The sequence below is a fragment of the Clupea harengus genome, chromosome 1 (assembly GCF_900700415.2).
Source record: "Clupea harengus chromosome 1, Ch_v2.0.2, whole genome shotgun sequence".
NCBI classification, from domain to species: domain Eukaryota; kingdom Metazoa; phylum Chordata; class Actinopteri; order Clupeiformes; family Clupeidae; genus Clupea; species Clupea harengus.
In genome coordinates this window covers 18,821,491-18,843,777 of record NC_045152.1, presented here as the reverse complement: position 1 = coordinate 18,843,777, position 22,287 = coordinate 18,821,491, and the positions used below count along the sequence as shown (strand labels likewise).

General features: G+C 43.8%; 1 protein-coding gene across 6 annotated transcripts in view; it reads right to left on the bottom strand.

Moving 5' to 3' along the window:
• Positions 1–20,349, bottom strand: part of ap2a1 (adaptor related protein complex 2 subunit alpha 1) — a 25,666-nt gene extending 5,317 nt beyond the window's left edge. For 2 of the 6 annotated variants that reach the window (XM_031569868.2, XM_031569873.2), the window contains exons 1-18: positions 19,504–20,349; positions 15,691–15,902; positions 12,279–12,472; positions 10,958–11,087; positions 9,591–9,692; positions 9,165–9,424; positions 8,315–8,483; positions 7,464–7,601; positions 6,735–6,917; positions 5,929–6,026; positions 5,141–5,372; positions 4,515–4,697; positions 3,371–3,522; positions 2,809–2,877; positions 2,018–2,089; positions 1,237–1,319; positions 909–998; positions 573–696 (exon numbers count right to left, since the gene is read on the bottom strand). In XM_031569868.2, coding sequence (XP_031425728.1) covers positions 573–696; positions 909–998; positions 1,237–1,319; positions 2,018–2,089; positions 2,809–2,877; positions 3,371–3,522; positions 4,515–4,697; positions 5,141–5,372; positions 5,929–6,026; positions 6,735–6,917; positions 7,464–7,601; positions 8,315–8,483; positions 9,165–9,424; positions 9,591–9,692; positions 10,958–11,087; positions 12,279–12,472; positions 15,691–15,902; positions 19,504–19,570 — 2,558 coding nt within the window. In that variant the 5' untranslated portion in view covers positions 19,571–20,349. The remainder of the gene's footprint in view (positions 1–572; positions 697–908; positions 999–1,236; positions 1,320–2,017; positions 2,090–2,808; positions 2,878–3,370; positions 3,523–4,514; positions 4,698–5,140; positions 5,373–5,928; positions 6,027–6,734; positions 6,918–7,463; positions 7,602–8,314; positions 8,484–9,164; positions 9,425–9,590; positions 9,693–10,957; positions 11,088–12,278; positions 12,473–15,690; positions 15,903–19,503) is intronic. The other 4 variants (XM_031569892.2, XM_012825812.3, XM_031569881.2 and 1 more) reach the window with 3 other exon arrangements.
• Between the last annotated feature and the right edge of the window lie 1,938 nt (positions 20,350–22,287).

Below are 22,287 nucleotides of genomic sequence, written 5' to 3'. Positions count from 1 at the left end.
TTTATCAGACCAGAGAATTTTGCTTCTCGTGGTCCGACAACCATTCAGGTGCTTTTTGGCAACAGCGAGCTATGCTTGGGTTCTTGGTTATCTGTCTGACCAAGGCCCTTAATCCCAGATTACTCAGTTTGGCTGCACAACCAGATCTAGGAAGACTGTTGGCGGTTTCAAATGTCTTCTATTTGAGAATGATGGAGGCTACCATGCTCTTGAGCACTTTCAATGCTACAGGAATTTCTTGTATCTTTCCCGAGATCTGTGTCTTGACACAATCCTGTCTCGCAGGTCTACAGACAATTCTCGACCAACCTAATAAATTAATTAAACTCTATAAACCTGTTTTTGCTTTGTCATTGTGGTGTTCTGTGTGTAGATCGATGAGAACAAATTTACTGAATTCACTTTAAGATGAGCCTGACAAAATGTGGAAAACTTGAAAGTAGGGATGGGTCATTCATTTCAAATAGTTCTACAAGTATTTTTTTTTTTTTTAATCGAATAGTTTATGCAACTATTATCGTGTCTTAAATGCACTGTATGTGTGTGTATATAAGTGCACGTGCTTACAGTACCTGAACTTAATGTTGAGGAGCGGTGCATCAATGAAATCAGTCAGACACTCAATGTTGACAACCTGCTGCACCTGGGCCCCGCCCTCTATCAGAGGCTCCACTGTTTTAGTCTGCAAATTCAGCTGTGGGACCAGTTAAGGAGAACACACACACACAAACACAAACACACACGCACACACTTCTACAACACCAAACACAAACCTACTTGCTATGACTCAAGCTCATACGTAATGCAAGTAATGTTTGGTGGGGCCAGTATCTCCATCTGTCGAGCCGCATAGGTTCATGCTGGATTTGAGGCGTGACGATGTGAACATTGACTTTAGAGAAGGATATGAGTCGGCAGTTCACCTGGGCAGGAGACTGCAGTGGAAAAACTGACAAACTGCACTGAAGTCTTATTGCCATAGAACAAGTACATTCTCCCTGTGAGAGAAACAGAAACAGAACCCCCCCCACACACACACACGAAAATGTAAGTCTACAACATACCATGTTGTATAAACCAAAGGCAGCTCTGTTTACACACTTATTACGCCAAAGACAAAAGGTCCCTAAAGATTTGGAGTTAAAACCTGACAACTTGAGTGGATGCATGATTTCTTGACCCATAAACAAAGTCTTGATGAGGTGTGTAATGCAAGTAACGGGGTAGGGTGCTCACCCAGGTTCTGGCGATACTCAGACTTGATTCCAATCTGCAGCAGCTGGTTCTCAAACAGGACTCCATTATTCTTACACACAAACCTACCAAAGACAGAGAGGAGAGAAAGAGCGAGAGAGAGCGAGACAGAAAAAGGAAAAAAAAAAAAAAGGACGGACTCTCTTTTAACAGCACTCAAAAGACAATGGACCAGAAGTTGAGTGGGATGAGCAAACATTGGAGGATTAGGATTAAGAGGTTGAGAACAGAATGTGTAGAGAAAGAAAAAAACAACAGATGGACTATCTCCCAATTCTCAGGTGTCAGGAAATCCCGACGACTACATATGCACAACTGGACAAGATTAAACAAACTGGATGTTTCCACAAAACCATTTCACTGTGGTGAACACACACCAGTTTCCCATAGATGTGTTGGAGAATGTCCTCCTCTTGCATGCAAACGCTAGTCTGTACATGTTTTACATTAATCACACATCTCTTTGTGGTGAATCGATGCCCCTTTTGTCAGCTCTGTGAGGAGAAGCTAACTGAAAAGAAGCTAGCCCTGATCTGATATTAGGTGTGTGCCACTGCATCATTTCCTTTCAAAAATTGTGCTGTGGCACAAAACGGTTCAGGAAACAACGATCCATTGCATAGGCCATCTTCAAGGAAGATGAGACACCCGCATGCACACACACAAGCAGAAGAACACCTGCAGCAGAGACCTGGAGTGTTTGTGCTATGTGCAGCTCTAGAGCTGGAGGACGTGAGGTGAGGTGAGGTGGGGAAACTCTTACTTGTTGAGCAGATCTTCTGCTTCAGGAAGAGGGGGAGCAGGCTCCTCAGAGGCAGCAGGGGGAGGGGCAGAACTGAGAGAGGGGGGAGGCCAGTCATGGAGGAAGAGAGAGAGAGAGAGAGAGAGATCGAGAGGTATGAAAGAAGGGAGAAAAAGTGATTAAGGGCGGTACGGAGAGAGATGAAAGAAAGGGTGAAGCAAAAATGAGAGCGGTATGGAGAGAGATGGGAGAATGGCAAGAGAGGAAGATAAGGGGAGTAAAAGAAAGAAAAAAAGAGAGAGAGAGAGGGCCCGGAAAGAGAAAGGATGGTATGTTGATGAGGTGAATTAATACAGATGTAAAATAAAATAAAATAAAATAAAATAAAATAAAATAAAATAAAAAAAGAGTGGACGGTTTGGCATGAACAAGTGTGCGTGTGAGAGAAAGGGGAGAAAAACAAAAGCACAGGTGTTAGTACCAGCGTTGTAGAACCCAGCCTGGATAACATGACACCACTGGTAAGCACACGCCACAGAAGACATCACACAGACAGTGCAGCTACACAGAACAGCTACATGCGTATTACTGCTATACACAAACACACACACACACACACACCTTCTGACAATTAAAGTAGTATACAGCATATAACTACTCTATATGTATATAAGTAAATAGAGTGTATATGCAAGTAAAAAAGAATTGCAATGATAACATGATTTTTAACAGTATGATTAAGTAACATTAAGTTTGGAATTTTCTGTTTTGTTTATAAAAAGGGTCACAACAATCCACCACTGGCCCCTTACTCCGAGTCACCAGGACCCTCAGCCAATAGGGCGTCAGAGGTCTCAGGGGGTTGTTCCAGATCTCTGCCACTGTCCAATCAAATGTGCGGACACACAAACAAACAAACATGCATATACACATACAACACAAACATACAGGAAACACGTACACACCGCACGCGCGCACACACACACACACACACACACACACACACACACACACCAAACCAAGGGAGGGTAATCGAGAGGGGAGGGAAAGAGATGGAGACAGAAGGAAAAAAGCAAGAAAAGAGAGTCACATACACAGCAAGATAAAGAAGACAAGATTTGTTTTACACACAAAACACAGAAAACCAAAGAAAGTTTAACTGAAGAGCACAAGAGAGACAGAGAGAGAAAGCGCAAGAACATTTGACAGACAGCCACAGAAAAGGCAGCACAGAAGAAATGTTTTATTCCTCTTTTTTTTTTAAAGGACAGTCTTACAAGAGTTAAACTTCACTGAAGTCTGAAATCAACGAAGAGTTAAGCATCCCCAATGAGAGTGGGGACTGGTGGAGGGGTCACGGTGATTGAGGTTTACCTCAGGAAGCCGTCGTCATTGACACCCGCACTGGCTGCTGCCGGTCCCTCTGAAAACACATCCACCAATAGGCTGCCAACGCTGGGAGGGGCTGAGCCAACCGCAGGCGCCGGGCGGAGACCCAGCAGGTCAGCTGATGGAGAGGGCGTGGACTGGAGGGAAACACAACGAGAGAAGAGTTAGAGAGCTTAGGCCTCGCAGAGAGACGGAGTGTAGTAATCACGCATCCGCGGATCGTTGTTGAAGCATCTCCGCTAGGGGTGTGCACAGACAATCAAATATCCGTGTAACTGTTTGCAGCAACTATTTGAATACTAGTTTCCCTTTTCAGTTATTCTGTACATGCAGACAATCGTTGGGAAGTTGGGAAGAATATGGGACACTTCAGCCAACTCACTTTGCTCACACAAATAATTCTACTGTTATTTTGTGGAGATGTTAGCCCAGGTAATCTTCCAGCGCTTCGTTCTGAAAGTAAATAATCCTGCCTGCCTAGTAACAACAGAAGTACTGGTTTGGTCCATTTGTAACCCTATACACTAACCCCTTTATAAGCTCTGAAAGAGCTGCCAGTGTACACGGAGGGATGGGTAAACAAATAGTTAGCTTATGTTACCTGCGTAACTACACAACTGGAGTTTCAGGAATTTCATGTGGAATCTTTATTGACTTAAAAAGAATGTCGGTGGGACAGGATATTTATCTGTTCCAGTTTTATTAGAATATGAGTCCATTTTGTGAATTTAAAAATGGGTAGTATATGCAGAGGCTACGGGCTACAGGCTATACCAACACCTGTGCTTTGGTAGCCTACCAATCAGACAGCAGCCAGTGAGTTATAGTGCTATTGTGACATCATAACCGCAACAGCTCTACAAGAAAAGGTTGCACTACTTTCCCGATACATGTTCCATTTACAGTCAGCCCAGCGAATCCCCCTTTGTGGACATTGACGGATATTCAAATATAAAAAATGGTTAATATTCACATCCCTAATCTCTGCACTACTCTCTGTGTAAAGAGTGAGAACTCAGAGGTGGAAGAGAGGAGGTGGTATGTCTGTAGCAGTCTGCCATGTCAGCTACTAGCAAACAGATAAATATCACGGAGTGTCCCTAGTTGTGTGTGTGTGTGTGTCTCTTACGGCGTTGGAAGCAGACATAGCAGGGGTGTCTCCCCTCTCTCCTCCTCCGTTCAGTTCTCCTCCCTCTCTCTTCCCATCCTCCAGCTCCACGGACACGGCCCCCGGCCCCTTCTTCTTCTTCAGCTTGGCCAGGATGGACGACTCTCTCTCAGGGAACGGAGGCATCTCCTCCAGAACGGTGGCCTGAAACAAACACAGACACTCTAAGAATGCAAAAGGAAACACATACCAACACCCCTGCCTAACCCCTTACGCACAGCGTGAATGCAAACATCCACAGTGCCTGTCACAGGACAGCTTCATAGTAAGAGATTAAGGGGGGAAGAACAGAGTAAAAACTATTGATATGTAATAACTATTGATATGTAATAACTATTGATCATGTTCGTTTGAGGTATTCAACTAAGTCACCAGCCAGTTTTTATAGAGTCAGTGTGTTGGCTTGTCACCAGTCACCAGAAATGGGTGCTAAGATTTGAAGAGCAGTCGAGCTACACTGCAGCTTCATGTCCTGCATGTCCTCATCAGAACAGCAGCACTACAGAAGGAGAAGAGACCCCATGCCTGTGTGTGTGTATGCGTGTACTTTAGGTATGTGTGTGTAAGGGGGTTGTGTGCAGTCTCACCAGAACGTCGGTGCTGGCGATGGAGGACAGCTTGAGGTACTCGACGGCCCGCTGCTGCAGCTCCACGTCGCTGTTGCGGATCTGGCTGTCGCAGCGCAGCACCTCCTGGATGGTGCTCTTGGTCTCTGGGAACAGGTTGATGAACTTGATGTAGGCCGACAGCAGGAGAGCCCGTGTGGGGACTGAGCACAGGTGGAACTTTGAGTGCAGCAGGTTGAACTGCACTAGGGGGCTACAGGACAGGAGTGGGGGAGGGAGAGGAAAAAAGTACAGAACACAAAAAAGACAGAATGAGTTCATCTGGAAACTGGCATGTATGTAGTGATGTGAGGTTGTACAGTGATGCAGTAACGCTACAATGATGGAAGTCAAACCATGGGGAAAAAGCTAACACTACACTGTCATTAGTAGATAGCATTTGATATGTTCTCACGTGGGATCAAGCCAGAGGAAGAGTTTAAGAGTACACAGTTCAAGTCTGTGAATCACAGCCCCTACATATGATTTTGTACAAAGACGGTGGGAAAAAGAACAGTGCATATCTGTGGGAAATCAAATTAAAACTGTGTGAGTAACATTAGGAAAACCAAATATACTCGGACAAGCACTGTGAGAACTAGACATCTGAGAGGCTGTGATAGATAGACATATTCTAAATGTTCATTTCTAATGACAACACTGTCAACAATTCAATGTAGTCTGTGTGTCTGTTTTGCGACACAGAATTCAGAATGCCTGCAGTACATGACTGTAAATACAACTCTTGGAGCTTGGAGATGTTATCTGACCTAGACCGGGGGTCACCAGCGATGAGGTTGCCAAACTCTCCCAGGATGTAACCTCCGACCTTCACCATGTTCTCGTGGCAGGCTGGTGCCTGGAGCGCCTAAAGGAACACCAAAGCATTGGTCATAGGAGATCAAAGGTCACATGGAAATTGAGCAAGCAACACTTTAGGCACAACAATTTCTATTTGACAAACAAATGACAGTTGAATTTCGAACACAAAGCATACACCCACAAATGCACCAAGCTTGAGCATCAGTGCCATTCAGCCCCAGCCTGGCTTCGGCCACTTACTGCCTCCAGATCAGTTTTGACTGGAATTATAGGAATAACTGTTCGCAATGTGAATCAATGGACCATTCTGAAGGACCCACCAATCAGCAACCACTGGGTGCGGCGAAGTACGATGACGTAGAAATGAAGCATTTGTTTGAAATGTGGCAGTGCTAGAGCTAATCGAGGGCAAGAAACATTTTTACCTCACTGCCAACGGGATATGGGAAAAGCCTAACATCATCACCTTGCAGGCATCCCATGCCAATGGGCTAAATGCTGGTCCAATGGTATAAATGAACCCAAATGATACCCCCAATAAGATGCCACGACTGGAAACACTCCCCAATGTAGTGAGGCCAGAATCTATCCCCAAAGTGAATTATACCAGGCTAATTCAACCCTGCACTCAAATAGTCATCAACTGGTCAACAGAACAACAAACGATCTGTACAATCTGCACCTTAATTTGGTATAATATGATTGCGGTGACCTGGTATCTGGACCAGAGCGCGGGTCAGAAGGGCTTTGTTACCTCAAAGACGGTCTTGGCAGCGTAGCCCTGCACGTCATCCCGGTTGATGACGATCTGGATGACACGGTACCAGACCTCCTCGCTGACATAGTCTCCTGCGATGCGGATCAGGTTGAGGATGGTGTCCACATACCAGGAGTAGTCCACAGCATACTTCTCAGCCAGGATGGCCACCTTCAGCACCTGCCATCACACCAACAACAGCACATGAGAAATACACTGGAAATCAAGTGTATTTCACAAACATGTCAAACCCGAAGATGATCAATATTTACAACTGACAACATCTGTGTTGCAGTCCAGCTATTAATATTCTACCTTCGGTGCTTCTTGGGTTTTGGAAGTTTCTTTGAAATAAAAGCCTCTGCTACACAATACACAACCCTAACCACACACATCCATAATTATCTTATGTATACTTTGATGTGGGAAGCTGCAATCAGATAGTGCAAACAGATAACAATGACTGATAAGAGGGTGGTCAGATAGTGCAAACATATAACAACGACTGATAAGAGGGTGGCTAGGAACCAATTTAAACAGGAGGGGGAGAGAAATTCACAGGAGCGAGAGAAAAAAAAAAATAAGCCTTCAAGAAAACAGATATGGGTCTGTAAAAAGCTGGATAAAACTAAAACATATACATACATAAACTATACTTTTTGCCATCATCATTCACTATGATGAGTGGATGGACAGACAGACAGACAGACAGACAGACAGACAGACCATTTCTTCTCTGATGGAATAGTCGGCTGTCTCCAGGTAACTCAGCATCTCGGCAACAATCTGTTTGGCGTTGCTACGGTCACACATGGCGTAGAGGAGGTCAGCAGCCCTCTGGCGCACACTCACATCCCTCTCAGTCTGAAGACACAGACGGAGAATTCATGAACAGACAATCCACCCAAAGACCATTACAGTGAGATATGCCTTACTAGCTGGCAGCAATAGAGACCTTCTGTAAAAATGAAAGAAAAAATATTCCCACGCAAAACTCATTTGACTGAAAGACGCCTTACTGAAAGGCACTGGTAGTAGCTGTAGCGATCTCACAGGATCTAGGTACATTATGCATGTATCTGCGTATAATACGGACCAACTCTGCACATGTGCAAATGAGTGTCTGTGCATGCCAGAGTGGGATTAGTAGTTTTACTTGGGTATAAGCTTATTTACATGCAACATTCAGCTAGAAATGGTGTAGAAATGGTGAAATCCTCGTGTGTGTGTGTGTGTGTGTGTGTGTGTGTGTGTGTGTGTATGTATGTTTGCATGAGTAATCGGACTGCTATCCATATGTGTTTCTCATTACATTATTGACTTTAACATCCTTGCACTGCACACATACAGTAATCAATTGCTAATTACACACTCACGTCATTACTCTCATTTTGGACCGTCTAACACAGAACCCTCATCCAAAGAAAATATAATGATTTTCACAGATGGCTGTGAACTGTAACCGTATGACAAAGTTCTTCCAACGTTAATGACAGAAGTAGATACTCTTTTGGACAAATGATAGCAAGGATCATTTAAGATGGGCATTCCTTGTGTGGGAGCAGCCGTATGTGTACCTTGAGCGCGTTGATGACTGTTTCGATGTGCGTCTTGACGGCCTCGTGGGAGAACTCGGAGCTGGCCAGCGTGCACATGCTCTCCAGAGCCAGGTAGCGCAGGTTGGTCTCTCTGTGCTGCAGGAACTGGCCCAGCTGGTTACAGGCGCGCACCAGCAGATTGGGCTCACTAGAAGGGACATGGGCAAAGGATTAGAAATAAGGAGAGCACGGGAGAGACCCATATTGGAGGAACCAGAGAGAGAGAGAGAGAGAGAGAGAGAGAGAGAGAGAGAGAGAGAGAGAGAGAGAGAGATATTGCAAAGTAAGTAAGCAAAACCGATGGAAAAACAAGAGAGGGCCAGTTAAAGGATAGAGGAGCGATATATTCAACCAGCAGTGGGAAGGAGGACGCTAACTGAGGCTGAGCCAGACAACACAGTGCCAGATTCAGTCTCCCCACATGAATTCTACTTTTTGATCAGAAAATCTAAAACATTTCCCACATTCCTTCCTTATGCGTCATATTCAAAACAAGGGGGCAATACTTGAGCATTTTCAATGCTGTAGAAGACTAACAGGAAAACTATGGGAGGATCTGCACTTCAGAAACAAGCAGGCTGCATGATGAAACAGAGACATTAAAAATTGCACCGTCAAACAAAACGGCAACCGATGCACAACTGCTCTATAAATAGGAAGAAACCCAGAATCAGAGACAAAGTAAGAGGAACAAAGGTAAAAAGAATGTGAGAGAGAGAGAGAATATATGTGAGAGTGAGTGTGAGTGTGTGTGTGTGTGTGTGTATGAACGGGGTGGGGGCCTGGCCAGTGGGGTGGTGGACCTAGACATTAGCGCATTAGCAGTTACCTGTCATAGTGGATGATGAGCGCAATGGCCTCAAAGAGAATGGCGTTTTTGGCGTTGGAGTGCTGGACCTTCTTGGACTTGGGCGGCTCCTGGGCTTTGTTCAGAATGGTCTCCAGGCACTCCACCAGCCGGCCTTTGACAGCGCCATCCTCTGGTGGGGGGTAGCACTGCAGCAGGCGCAGCAGCTTACAGGAGAGCCAGGGCGCTGGCACAAAGTAATAGGTGTAGTCCTGTAGGTCAGTGGAGGCTGACGACACAATCTGAGTGAGGGACAGAGGGAGGAGGAGGAGACTCATAAATTATATTTCAATCAAGCGCACTGACTGACACATTATGACCTAATAAGTGACAAGTATACACACATAGATAAATACAGCGATCACACACACACACACACACACACACCATACACACACACACACTCACCCTGCTGAGACGGGATACAGCCAGGGATACGCAGGTCTTAAACTCATCTGGGTTCTTCTGACTGAGGCAGGTGATGAGGGAGATGGCTGCAGTAACCACACCCTGCAGACAGAAACAGAGACGTCAACATCACACTGCCATGCTGGCTGGAGCTGAGGACAACATGATGTCAAAACATATCAAGAAGGCCCTGAGATAAGACCTAAAACTCCACATGATCACATGACAACAAAGGGTAACCCTCAATCCAATACTTCCTGTGTAAAATAAAGGGTAACCCTCAATCCAATACTTCCTGTGTAAAGTAAAGGGTAATCCTCAATCCAATACTTCCTGTGTAAAGTAAAGGGTAACCCTCAATCCAATACTTCCTGTGTAAAGTAAAGGGTAACCCTCAATCCAATACTTCCTGTGTGAAGTAAAGGGACAGGGTAATGACATACAAGTGCCCTCTGTTAAAGTAAAACTAGGATGCAAAATCACATGAGTGTGGAAGTGGGCAAAGTTCACCATTTCATGCCATTGTGTTAAAGGGAGAAGAAATAGGATAGCAATTTGGCACAACCAAACTGGATCATTCACCTTTATAACGGCCACTTCAGCCTACTCTCACAAGGTCAGCGGTGACAGGGCTACCTCTTTTATGTAGAAATCATCCAGATTTCACTGCCATCCGCTAACCATATTTCAACAGGTTGTCTACAGACGTATATTGTCATAGACATGCCAAAGTTGGGTGACCTATACTTAATGAAGTTTTTTGTGTGTGAAAGAATCTGCTTTTCTTGGGCGAAATCGTTCTTGGTTCAAGTTAGCTTGTTCAGAGTAAGAGACTTATTTATTGAGACGGCTTGGCGAAAGAATGTGTTTATTCAGCCACTAGCCACGGTCACCTCGTCACAGCACGAGTATGCACGAGGCAAGTGTGCTGCCAGGAAACAGTCTTCTGGATTCGAGGAGGTCTTCTTCCAATACATTACAGAAAGTACAGACATTTATATTGTAGAATTAACATATGTGTGTAGAGGAAGGGATGGGTGTGTCGGCTGGTCAAAGGGTAGGTTTAGCTTGACCAAGGGCTATACCAGGTATGACCATATAGATGCTAATATCTTTGGCTTCAGCCATCTTGTCGTGGCTGTAGACAAAAGCCAACTAATGTCTCTGGCTCCAAGACACACAAAAGCCAGGAACCAGGTCTGATGGCTCATCAACATAGACAAAAGGCCAGGAGCCACCTTGATGGCTCTGGCCTGGTACTATGCAAACTACCTTGTGGGGGTCGAATTGATATTTGGTCTTTTAGGCAAAGTTATGGTCTGATATGAAATCCACCTAAATCTAACATGTGTGTGCCCAAATCTCACCATGTGCTGGTCGTTGAGCAGGTGCACCACTCTGGAGGTCCACTCGCCCATGAGCACCAGGTCAGGGCAAGTCTTGTAGAGACGCAGCAGACACAGGGCCGCTGACTGCTTCACACTGTCCATGGTGTCCCTGACACACACACACACACACACACACACACACACACACACACACACACACACACACACACACACACACACACACACACACACACACACACACACACACACACACACACACACACACACACACACACACACACACACACACACACACATTAGAACTTCTCACTAGTAGTGTGTCCATACAAAAATAACATCAGCATATCCACAACCACACCCTACGTTCACAAAACCTGTTACCACTCTATTGTGCTAGAGGTGTACACAAACAGCTGAATACCTGTCCACAACATAAGCACTTGAGTAATAAGATTACTATTCAGTTATTATGCACATGCACAGACAGTCAGATATTTGAATCAAAAACGCTTCCTATGGAGAACCCACATACCACATTACATGCACAAACCACATTATCCTGTCCCCTTCCAACAGAACAAATCAGAAGTCCCAACACAGCACTAAGTGAACGCGCTGTTTATGTGATTAAGGGACAGCGTTACACAAAGCTTTCACACGCCGATTACAGTCCTTCAAGCAGGAATTCTGAGTGTGCAGTTTTAGACAAAATCCTGCTTTTGCTTCTCTACCAAAACTACTGAGCTGAGCTGTATGACTATCACTTCCTTCCATGTCCTCACTGAAAATGTTCATTTCACATGAACGCCCCGATCAATTTGTCTACACAGGACTACTCCATCCATCTTACTGCTATTCTGCCTTTACTCACTAATAGTAAGAGCACAACAGCGTTTTTTTGCCATTTTTCTGCCTTTGCGGCAACAAAACTGTATTGCTGATGTCCATCTAACTGCGGTTGCTATATGTAAGACCACAGCACAAGCACTTATGATTGATTTGAGGAATTGAGAACAACTGCCAGTGTGGCATGAGAAAACTAGAGAAATTGTTGAAATTTATGACTGGTGTGCTGCAGGCCCATGAAGCAGCGGTCTTGTAATGCAAGATGGCGAAATATGAAATATCTCACAAGACTAAAGGTGTAGGAAGGAAAGCGCATCCACTGCGCATCATTTTCAGGCTTTGAATGATGTCGTCACTTACACCAGTACAGCATTATATCCTGGTGCGTACGGTCAAACACTTTCACAATTGATATTTCAAACATGCAAATGAAAAACAAAAACAATTAATGAAATGCATGACTAATGTCCAATGACTGTGAGCCTATTCTCACCCTGCCACCAGGATGCGTGGGATCTCTCCAGCGAAGGCCTCGGCCATCTCGCGGCTACCAACGTTGGCAATGCAGTGGAGAGCCAGACACATGAAGGTGGGGTTCCTGCTGGACAGGTCATTCTTAATGGCGTTGTTTATCAGCCGGATCAGCTCACTGTTGCTGTTCACCAAGACTGAGATGAACAGATAACCCTGAGACAGAGGAGAGGAGGACAGACAGAGAGGAGGACAGAGAGAGAGAGAGAGAGAGAGAGAGAGAGAGAAAGAGGTTGAAGAACATATGAGATCAAACCGTTAGAACACACATTTGCGATGTAACAGAACAGGTAGACGCGCAGCCTTTGCTCTTCAAATCACAATGTCAATTTCGAGCACAACAAAAATCATGTTATATTTCTCGAACGAAAGCACCAACATTAGACAGAGATTTTCAAGACATCGTTAGGATTACCCCAAGGTTGAATCGACCGTTGAATTTTGCTATGAAGTTGCGAACACTTGACTTGGCTTCATGGCAGCAGTAATGACTTAATAAATGAATATACCAGCACCACCATGATTAATTAAAACCTATATTTCAGCTGACATTTAGCTTGTGTTCATTCATAAGCTAGGATTTATTTTGCTCTATTCACTGTGTACAAAATAAAACCATGTTGATTTAAAAAAAAAAAATGGTACTTTCACATGGCATTTAACCATTAAAAGTCAACCACCAAGCACCACCCAGCCGTCAGGGCCGCTCTAAAGTAGCTCCCCCGGAGGGCAAGACAGGGACTGGGTGTAGCAGTCAGCTCCGTTAAGAGCGTGGAGTTCAAGAAGGACAGGAACTGGGTATAGCAGTCAGCTCCGTTAAGAGCACGGAGTTCAATAAGGACAGGGAACTCTGTGCCAGGGTTACAGCTCTACCCACCCGCCCGCCATATCCATTTATGCTTTTTATTCATTTAAGAGAAGGTTTTCTGCAAAGCAACAGTATCGATGCACATTTTGCTCGCTGAGAATAAAACTACTTTAGACCTGTTGAAAAATTTGAGTTTTGCTTTCATGCTTCATCTAATCATCTGATGTCCAATCCACGGTTATTTCAATAGATTTTACATGTATTTACCAAAGGCCTTCATATGAATCTGTTTATTACCTTGGATAATGGTAAACTAACTGCATTTATACAGCTCTTTTCTACTCATAGAGCACTCAAAGCGCTTTACACATTAATGCCTCAGACATCTACCCATTCATACACATGCTTAATCTTATAAGAGCTGTTTAATGTCACTTTTTTGTTTTATTGTAGCCTATAGTACAGTAATGTCAGAACAATCAACTTTAAGGACTGGTTGTATTTACAATGCAGTAGGCTGCAAAATATGGAAACTATACCCCAGCCAATCAACACAGTGCCTTGGGAGCACAGAAGGGAGAGGTGTAATTTGATTGGCTGTTGCTGTCAAATATTAACAACCTTAAGCAAAATTGAAACTGAATCACAGACTGCATCTTGAAGACGAGTGATACTGCATCCGCACACACACACATATCCCAGGGGCCACATCTTACTCCCAGAGTTCAGCCCAGACTACACCCGTGCTGTATGTGTGCACACTACACAGCATCCCAGTGCACCATGGGAAACAAGCCCCAAGGCTTTCATCTCCATTCTCAGTCTCCATTGTGTTGCAAGCAACGGGGTCAAGGCTTTTCTCAGACTACCATCTCTCCACTCGACGACCTCTCAGCAAAATCATGCTTTAACATCTGTATGGGCGGTTTATTTGGATTTGTGGACAATGGTATTATTGTGTTATGGGTAGGGTCTGAGTGCTGGGGTTGATTTTTAGAGGAAGCTGAGCTGAAACAATGAGTCAGGCTAAAGGGCTAAAGTGAGGAGCTCGTCTCAGCTAGATGACAGCGCAGCCTCTCTCTCTCTCTGCACCGTGCTATGCTCTTTTTTTTTTTTTTTTCTCTCTCTCTCTCTCTCTCTCTCTCTCTCTCTCTCTCTCTCTCTCTCTCTCTCTCTCTCTCTCTCTCTCTCTCTCTCTCTCTCTCTCTCTCTCTCTCTCTCTCTCTCTCTCTCTCTCTCTCTCTCTCTCTCTCTCTCTCTCTCTCTCTCTCTCTCTCTCTCTCTCTCTCTCTCTCTCTCTCTCTCTCTCTCTCTCTCTCTCTCTCTCTCTCTCTCTCTCGTGGTATGCTAAGGCCCGAGGCTGGTCGGAACATCACTCCCAGAATGACATCACCTTTTCAGGGCTGAGATTACATTTTGAAGTGGTGTGCGTATTTGGTGTCAACAGCCTGTGTCTTGCCCATAATTTACTTAGCTAGTGGGTAGACCTCCAAGCTGATATTTTAGCTGCATAGGATATCCAAATGCTGGTGTTTTTCCCAACTCATGAGTCATCCTCTGTGATGCTGCACCTGCCATCTCCAATAGTAAACGCCCTTTACTGCAATGCTGAACACTGTGTTTACATATTTCACAGCGCGTTCAGTATTGTGTGCAGTATCAGAACCATTGCCACGTCAGCATTCAACTTTATAAAAAAAAGAAGTAGTAATTATTACATCTTTAATTAATGCTGGGACTAGAACAGATTTTTTGCTCCATTATCCAAAGATTCATAAATACACTGCTGCTAAACGAGCACAGACACACACACACACACACACACATTCTCCTGCTTCAAGTCCTGCTTTAAAGTGGGTTGCCTCAAGCTTTGATATTACAGTGGCCTTTCATATTCACCTGCCCTAGCTGAAGTGCAAAACAGAGATCTAATGGCATGAAGCAAAATCGCCTGGGCATGTAAGCAGATTATGTTTATGGGTGTTTTCAGGTTGTAAAACTTTACAGCATAGAAGTTACTAAATGAGGTGAATGCCTGGAGCAGCAGAGAGCTGCATTCTTCCTATCAATACAGACTCTGGTTGGCCACCCTAAAACGCACAACTCATGAGTTCATTGATCTTTTGTACCTAAACATGACGTGTTTACACTGGGTGGGAGGGGGAGAGAGAGAGAGACAGAGAGAGTGAGAGAGAGCGAGACAGAGAGCGAGAGAGAGCTGCTGCACAGGGGAGGCCAACAGGATGGCGGTTCATAGGCTTGTAGCAGCAGTCACTGAGGGTTTCATTAATGTTTTCTGAGGTACAGCCATTCCCTGCCTTACATTACACACACACACACACACACACACACACACACACACACACACACACACACACACACACACACACACACACACAGCTCAATAGAGTTCAAGCGACTGATTTACCCACTACAGAATAACCATTGGCTGACAAGGATCAATACGTGCACAACAGACAGGGAAAAGACACAACACAAATAGGCAAAAGGCAACTCTGACTTGAACACAAGCAAAAACACAAAGAGTTCATAAATCTTGGCTTACAATCTGCTTTTCGGTGTACTTGTTGGAGCTGAGCAGGTTGACCGCCTCCATATGTCCGAAATCGATGTCATGACCCAGAAGAAAGATGAACAGCAGCTTGCAGACATACTTCTTCTTGCTGTAGCCATCCAGAGCTTTGTCACCCTTGAACTTGGAGCGGATGTTGGCCAGCTCCTTGTTGATGCGCTTGATCTCAGCTTCTTTGCTCTTACCTGGATAAGGAAATGGCAAGAGAGGTTGTAATTAGAGGGTGAAGATGAACAGCCTTACATTTATATTAATCTTTCCAACACAGCGATGCCACTCAATAATTCTGAAATACATCATCACTTCCAGTTACAGACCACTGTCATGGTAGCATTCAGCATTAGCCTACTTTTTCTTAGTGCTTGTACTTCCGTGGGATGTCTGCAATAGCAGTAAGCTACGCTCATCATCCGACAGCCTAAAGTCCGCACTGATTCAACCATTCCACTTGGCCTCAACCTACATTAGTACTCTGTTAGGAGGCGAGGATCAATAAGAGGAGAGGCAGATATACAGGACATCTGATGCATGTTTGAAAGAATTCAACAAGAGGACTGCATGTCTTCTCCAGGACAAAACCAAACAGGTGTAATTTTTATACTGATTTAATGGTATGGTGTCCTATTGGAAAAAGCCGACAAGATCTCACTTGTGCATGTTATCAGATTGGATGCTTCAAGTCAATATCACAGCATTAAGAAAACACCCTTTTACTGCAGAGTGGGTACTCATACTGAGACGCTTTCAAACCACACTTTAGAATCCCTCAATCCTTCTGGATCTTTGTGAAACTCAAGAGGCCTATAAAAGTGCTCTGAGACAGGGAATTCTGGGTTAGGATTAGGAGTGAACTGAAATCTACAACACACAAGAACTGTGAGTGAATGACACGAGGTCTGATGAGATCCGGATTAGAGCGGAGGGTTCCAGGAGAATGGTGACCAGGCATTTGTGGATGCAGTGCACTGTGCTAGAACATTCCATAGTGCAGGTGTCTATTCCACATCATAATGTCCCAGACTTAACCAATGGGGTTTTATACCAGGGTATATAAATGACAAATATTGGGAGCACATTGGAAGCAAATACAGACTGGGCAAGCAATGATTTACAGCTGTGCCTGTAGTCCGTCTAGATGAGGTATACCTGTGTACTAGGGATGCAACGGTACACCATATTATGTCGAACCGTTCGGTACGCCCTCTACAGTTCAATATGCACACGTGAACCACAGTATTACAATTAGTCTGTCATTTCCCTTTAACTTCCAAAATGTGCTTATTGCGCTGCAGACTGCGCGCACATTGTACATCCAGATCCACTGAACATTTCTGGAGCCTGTCAGAATTTCCCTGAAGCCTATCATCGCTCTGTGCACAAATAGAAGCTGGAGAAGAGAGGGGAAACCAAAAATCTCGGTTCCAACTTGACAATGGCGAATGCTAGCTAGACAGAAAGAAGCAAATTTGGAGAGGCACGACTGTTTTTCAAATCAGTTGTGTGGGAACATTTAGGATTCAGCGTTCAATACGATGACGAGGACTGTAGACAAACAAAGTACAGTTGGCAAGCATTGCTTTGCACCTCTGTGTCCTACTCAAGTGGAAACACTTCTAACATGATGCCTCATTTATGTCACCATCGACCAGCCGCATCTCAGGTGGAGCAAGGAGTGTTAACTCGTGACCGAAAACACAACAATCTCTCGCTGTGGCCTCCAACAACAATCTGTGACCAAAAAAAAAACAACAACAACTAAAAGGACACTCGGAGAGTGCAGACTCCTGCCAAGGCCAAATGCCGCATCTCGCAAAGTGAGCCAAAATGAAACTTGTGGAGCCATCCCGCCCCGCTCCAAAATGGGTTTCTCTTTGGCCCATGCTACACCTTTCCACCAAGTTTTATAAAAATCCGTCATTTTTTTAATCCTGTTTAGACAAACTAAAAAAACAAACTGCACCGAAAACATAACCTCCTTGGCAGAGGTAATAACGAAAGGAGTGGGAGTATCTATAGGCAAATATTTGAAGCCCTTTTGGTGGTTACTGACAAGGGATTAAGTCATCTGATCGAAACAAAATAAACCGCATTACAGTATTCCCGCCGCACAGATTTCAGCAGTAAAGCTCTATGAAACTGAAAACAAATTGACACCCTATCTATCTCTCCACTGATTGTTAGCTGACTGTAGTAGAGACAGAACCAGGCCTAGTCAGTCATGCTGCCATTTTTCTGAATAGAAAATGTTATTTGTCTACAGGCAAAATAAATAGTTTATTGTTTAAAGGGTGATTATTCTTTTTCTTAAATATAAAGATGCCGAAACCATACCGTTATTCAAAAAAAAGTGATACCTACGAACCGTAGGTCCACTGTACCATTGCATTCCTACTGCGTACTGACTAAATGTAAGACTGCCACTGCCCATCAGCTAGCAGCACAGTGTGTTTGGGGAGATCAGAGCGTGGTGTTTAATTATCATATCAGTAGACCTTTGTATGGTATTCCGGAGCCCATATTCCTGTGCCACCAAAACATTTAATACTGCTAGTAAGCAAGTCTAACTTTATTTTCATTACTTATGATTTCACCTTGAAGTCATGATGTGCATGACCGGTAGGACAAGCCAGAGCTCTGAAAACAAACGTGTAGGACCTTGAACATATGAGAGGTAAAAGGCTTAGGCTCACAGAGAAACTTCAGGAGGGAATTATCTCTGTGATGCGGTCCATGCTGTTCAATGGATCTGGCTCATAAGTCTGTAGGAATTCATGTCAAAACGCTGCTAACGTACTTAAGCATGCCTCAAGAAACATTTTCAGGAACTTTGATTTAAATGAATATTCCCTGGAAATATAATGGCAGGAAAAGTAATTTCTTGCATTCTATTCAAATGTAATGAGATGTCACCGTGCCTGTATCGCCACAGAATCGCACTAAAGGATACACTAAAACAGATGACAGATAATAAGGGGAGATGTGGCACCCCATGGGAGATAACAACCATCAGATACTACGCGTAATGCTTCGTTTCACTAAATGTGAAGAAATTTACTAAAAACGAAAAACAATGTCAATATGATATGCAGTGCTGAGCAACCTCTCATTAAAAATCGCGCGGCCACTAGGTCAGGTGGACAGAACAAAATCAAATATGTGCTCAAACAATCAGAAGGCCATGACTTCAGCCACAGAGCATAAACGCCAAATAATGCTGACAAACAGCAAGGGAGTATCTTAACGACATGACCCTCCGGCTCAGAGCAGCCCAGGTCAAAAGCCTGATAAATGGATTATCGCGAAAACAGTCGTATCGACTCCTTTTGGCGAGGAGCGATATCAGCAGCTAACTGCCTGTTGGAGGAGGTGACCAACAGTAGCAACATCTGACGGATTCATTGTTGCTATTTTGTAAAAATAGAAACAGCGTCTTCCGTAGCGGCCTAACGAGCTACGGTGCAACACCGATTCTTGCTAGCGTTCCACAATCGCCATCCGTGCTTCCCTAGGTGCACTAGCGGCCCTCTGCCAGCAGCAAGAGACGCTACGGGAATTCAGAGCTGTTTTTACAACCGCGTAAATGACCTCTCCACCAATAACACAAATTTGCCAGTATTTTCAAATGATAGTTAAGACAGCACTAATACAGATGTAATACAATTTTAGTTACTATCGTAATTTAACAATGTAAAGAATATGCAGCGCCCAACAATGTTAACTGTTACCATAAGGGCTGCCATAGAAAAAAGGCCAACATAGGGTTCAATAAGAGAACAGGGTACTTACAATTCCTGATGTCCGAAATGAACACCGCTAATCCTCGCATTCCATCTCCCTTCGACACAGCCGGCATTTTCGGTTCACTCCCGTTTCAATCGCAGAGAAAATGTAAATGTAGTGATGCGCTCGTGTGTTATTTAGCTCGTTGATTTCAATATAATGTTGGCTTGCAACCTAACCTATATGAATTATCGTATTGGACGTACAATGTTAGCTAATATCTAATAATAGCTGGCTAACTAACTCGTAAAAGGTTAACGCTAGCAAGCTAGATTAGCTAGCTCAAGCGAACGTATATTCTGTGGCTGCAGCGCTGCCTGCTGAGGTGGCTAGCTAACTATTGGTTTAGTTTAACGATAGCTGCGACGGGTAGCTAGCTGCTGTTTCCGTTGGCTAATTCATTCAAACCTGCCTATTTGCGTTTCACCGACTAAACGTCAACACGCGCATCTAAATGTATCTCAGTTTAATATAAGACGGGAGCGAAATGTCACTGTAGATAGATTCTTCCTCTAATGCACGTAATTTCACAAGGTAGCAAAAGAAATGTCAAAATAACAACCTATCACTCTAGATCACTGAACATGAGTCACGCAAGGCAAGCTAGCTAAACAGCTAGCTAGCTAGCTAGCTAGCAATGTCAAATATTGGAGTACATCACCCACAGGACCGTGATCATGCAATCAAGTAATGTTCTTTAACGACAACAGCTAGATAGTGAAAATAACGGTTCACGGATTGAATGTATTCAATGCGTGGTCTTCAATAATGTAGGTGCCAGATCTTACGGTCCGTATTCCCGGACGTAGCTCGTGACTGCACAAGCAACGGGCACTAAACGCGTTTGCTGTGGCACAAACTCCAGCGCTTCTCCGGATTACGCCCCGCCTCTTACCCTGTCGCCTACCACTCAATTTTCGAACAGAGAATTTCTGCATGCTGTGAAGCCAGACATTGGTTAATCTGAAGGTCAGTCACTTTCATTTGTGATTTTAATTGGCCTGAGTAAACACTGATATAACTGGACATCTATCTATCCAACTATCCATCCAGGATATTTTATGTATATGTCTGAGTCTAGCAGGGTACTTACATTTGTCACTTCAGTATTTTATCACAATAATGTAATATCTCTTAATTTGTGTGAGAAATAAGACATCCATTTTCTTGAGAAAATATTTGGTGAGTAAACTGTAAAACCAAGCACCCTTTCACTTTCAGCAACTAGTCTATAATTCGTAATTCTAAAGGAATTGTTTTTGGGACATCTGGAAGCCTTGAGCTACTCACCAGGTTCAGGTTCACACAAGGAATGTAGCTAGACTTTTTTTTAACTGGTGACCAGAATAGGCCCAGTAATTGTTTTGGGGTGGCTGTGGATAAAGTCATTCTTGGTGGTAGTCTGGAACCAAGGGGGAGGCCCAACTTCAGCCAGATATGGTAATAGCCTCCTTTGGCAACCACGTAGCTATGCCCATGGTTCACAGAACACTTATTCTTTTGCATCTTCTCAGTTCAGCTCAGTTCTACGGCTTAAATATGTATGGGACATTTTTTTGATATTTCTTTTAGGCATGGAACCTAGGGACTAGTGTATTTCATTTGATATGGCTATAACTATATTTACCCCATGTTTACAGATGCACTGAATGTTCCAAACAACGTCCTATAGTAGTTAGCTCAATTCTGTAGGGTCCTCACCCACCCCCGCATATTTGTCAATTTGTCATATTATTTCAATTGACGTTATGTAGTTTGTACCATTTTAAGGTATATTTTTGTTGGTAGGTTTTACAACCTGGTTGGTAGGTTTTGATAGTCCATGCCTCCACCGTCATGTGAAGGGAGACAAAACACACTGGTCATTCCCACTGCCAGGTAGTGATGGGAATAGCGGCTCTTTTTAGGGAGCGGGTTCTTACGGCTCCGTTACTTTCTGACAGGCTCTTTTTTCTGGTTTTTAGGGGGCGGGTGTTACTCTGTCTCACAGACAGATAGAATTAATGTTAAGGTGAGTTCCATTCCTTGTCTTAGTACTAGCAGAGAGGACCTATTAGAAGACTATAGTTTTCTATTCTTCTTGTCTTGAAGGCTTCTTATAGGACCTATGCTTCTTTGCTAATGCTGTCAGATTGCTCTGCACATGTAATCCCTGGTGCAGACATGGGGTTTTTCAGATCTTAACTGATTTTAAAAACATGAGAGAGACCTAATGACAGATTTAACTGATTTTTTATATTTTAATCATAAGAACGCACACACCAGATGATTCAGTCAAGACGCAGGACCACACAGTTGCCGTTTATACTTAACAATTTTAGAGTGGTGATTCCATGGACTTAGGATCTCACAGAAACTTGTTTGATCAAACGTGACCTTAGAGAAACAACTATGGAGGCAGACCATCGTCATCAGGCGGTTGCAATTGTGTTTGCTATGTTTTACACCAAAAAAACTAAATCCAAGAAAAAACTGTGAATGAAGTCATGGCTGAGAACATGGAATCAGTATAGTTTATACATTTTGCAGCAGGAGCTCATGTTGGAAGTTGGAAATAAAGTTTTCTTGTTAGACTCAAACGGGGCTAGCGCAAGGTACTGCTATAAGCTAATATTATTGTTATTTGTTCACAGGCGGAGGAGAGAGTGAAACCTGTGAAAACTTGAAATGTAGTCATTTTTACATTCTCTTACCTTCCACTGTTATGGAGTCGATCCATATTAATATTACTGTGCTCTGGTTGGTGACGCTTCTCGGTCAGGTGGGTCTCTTTCTGCTCAATATTATAGA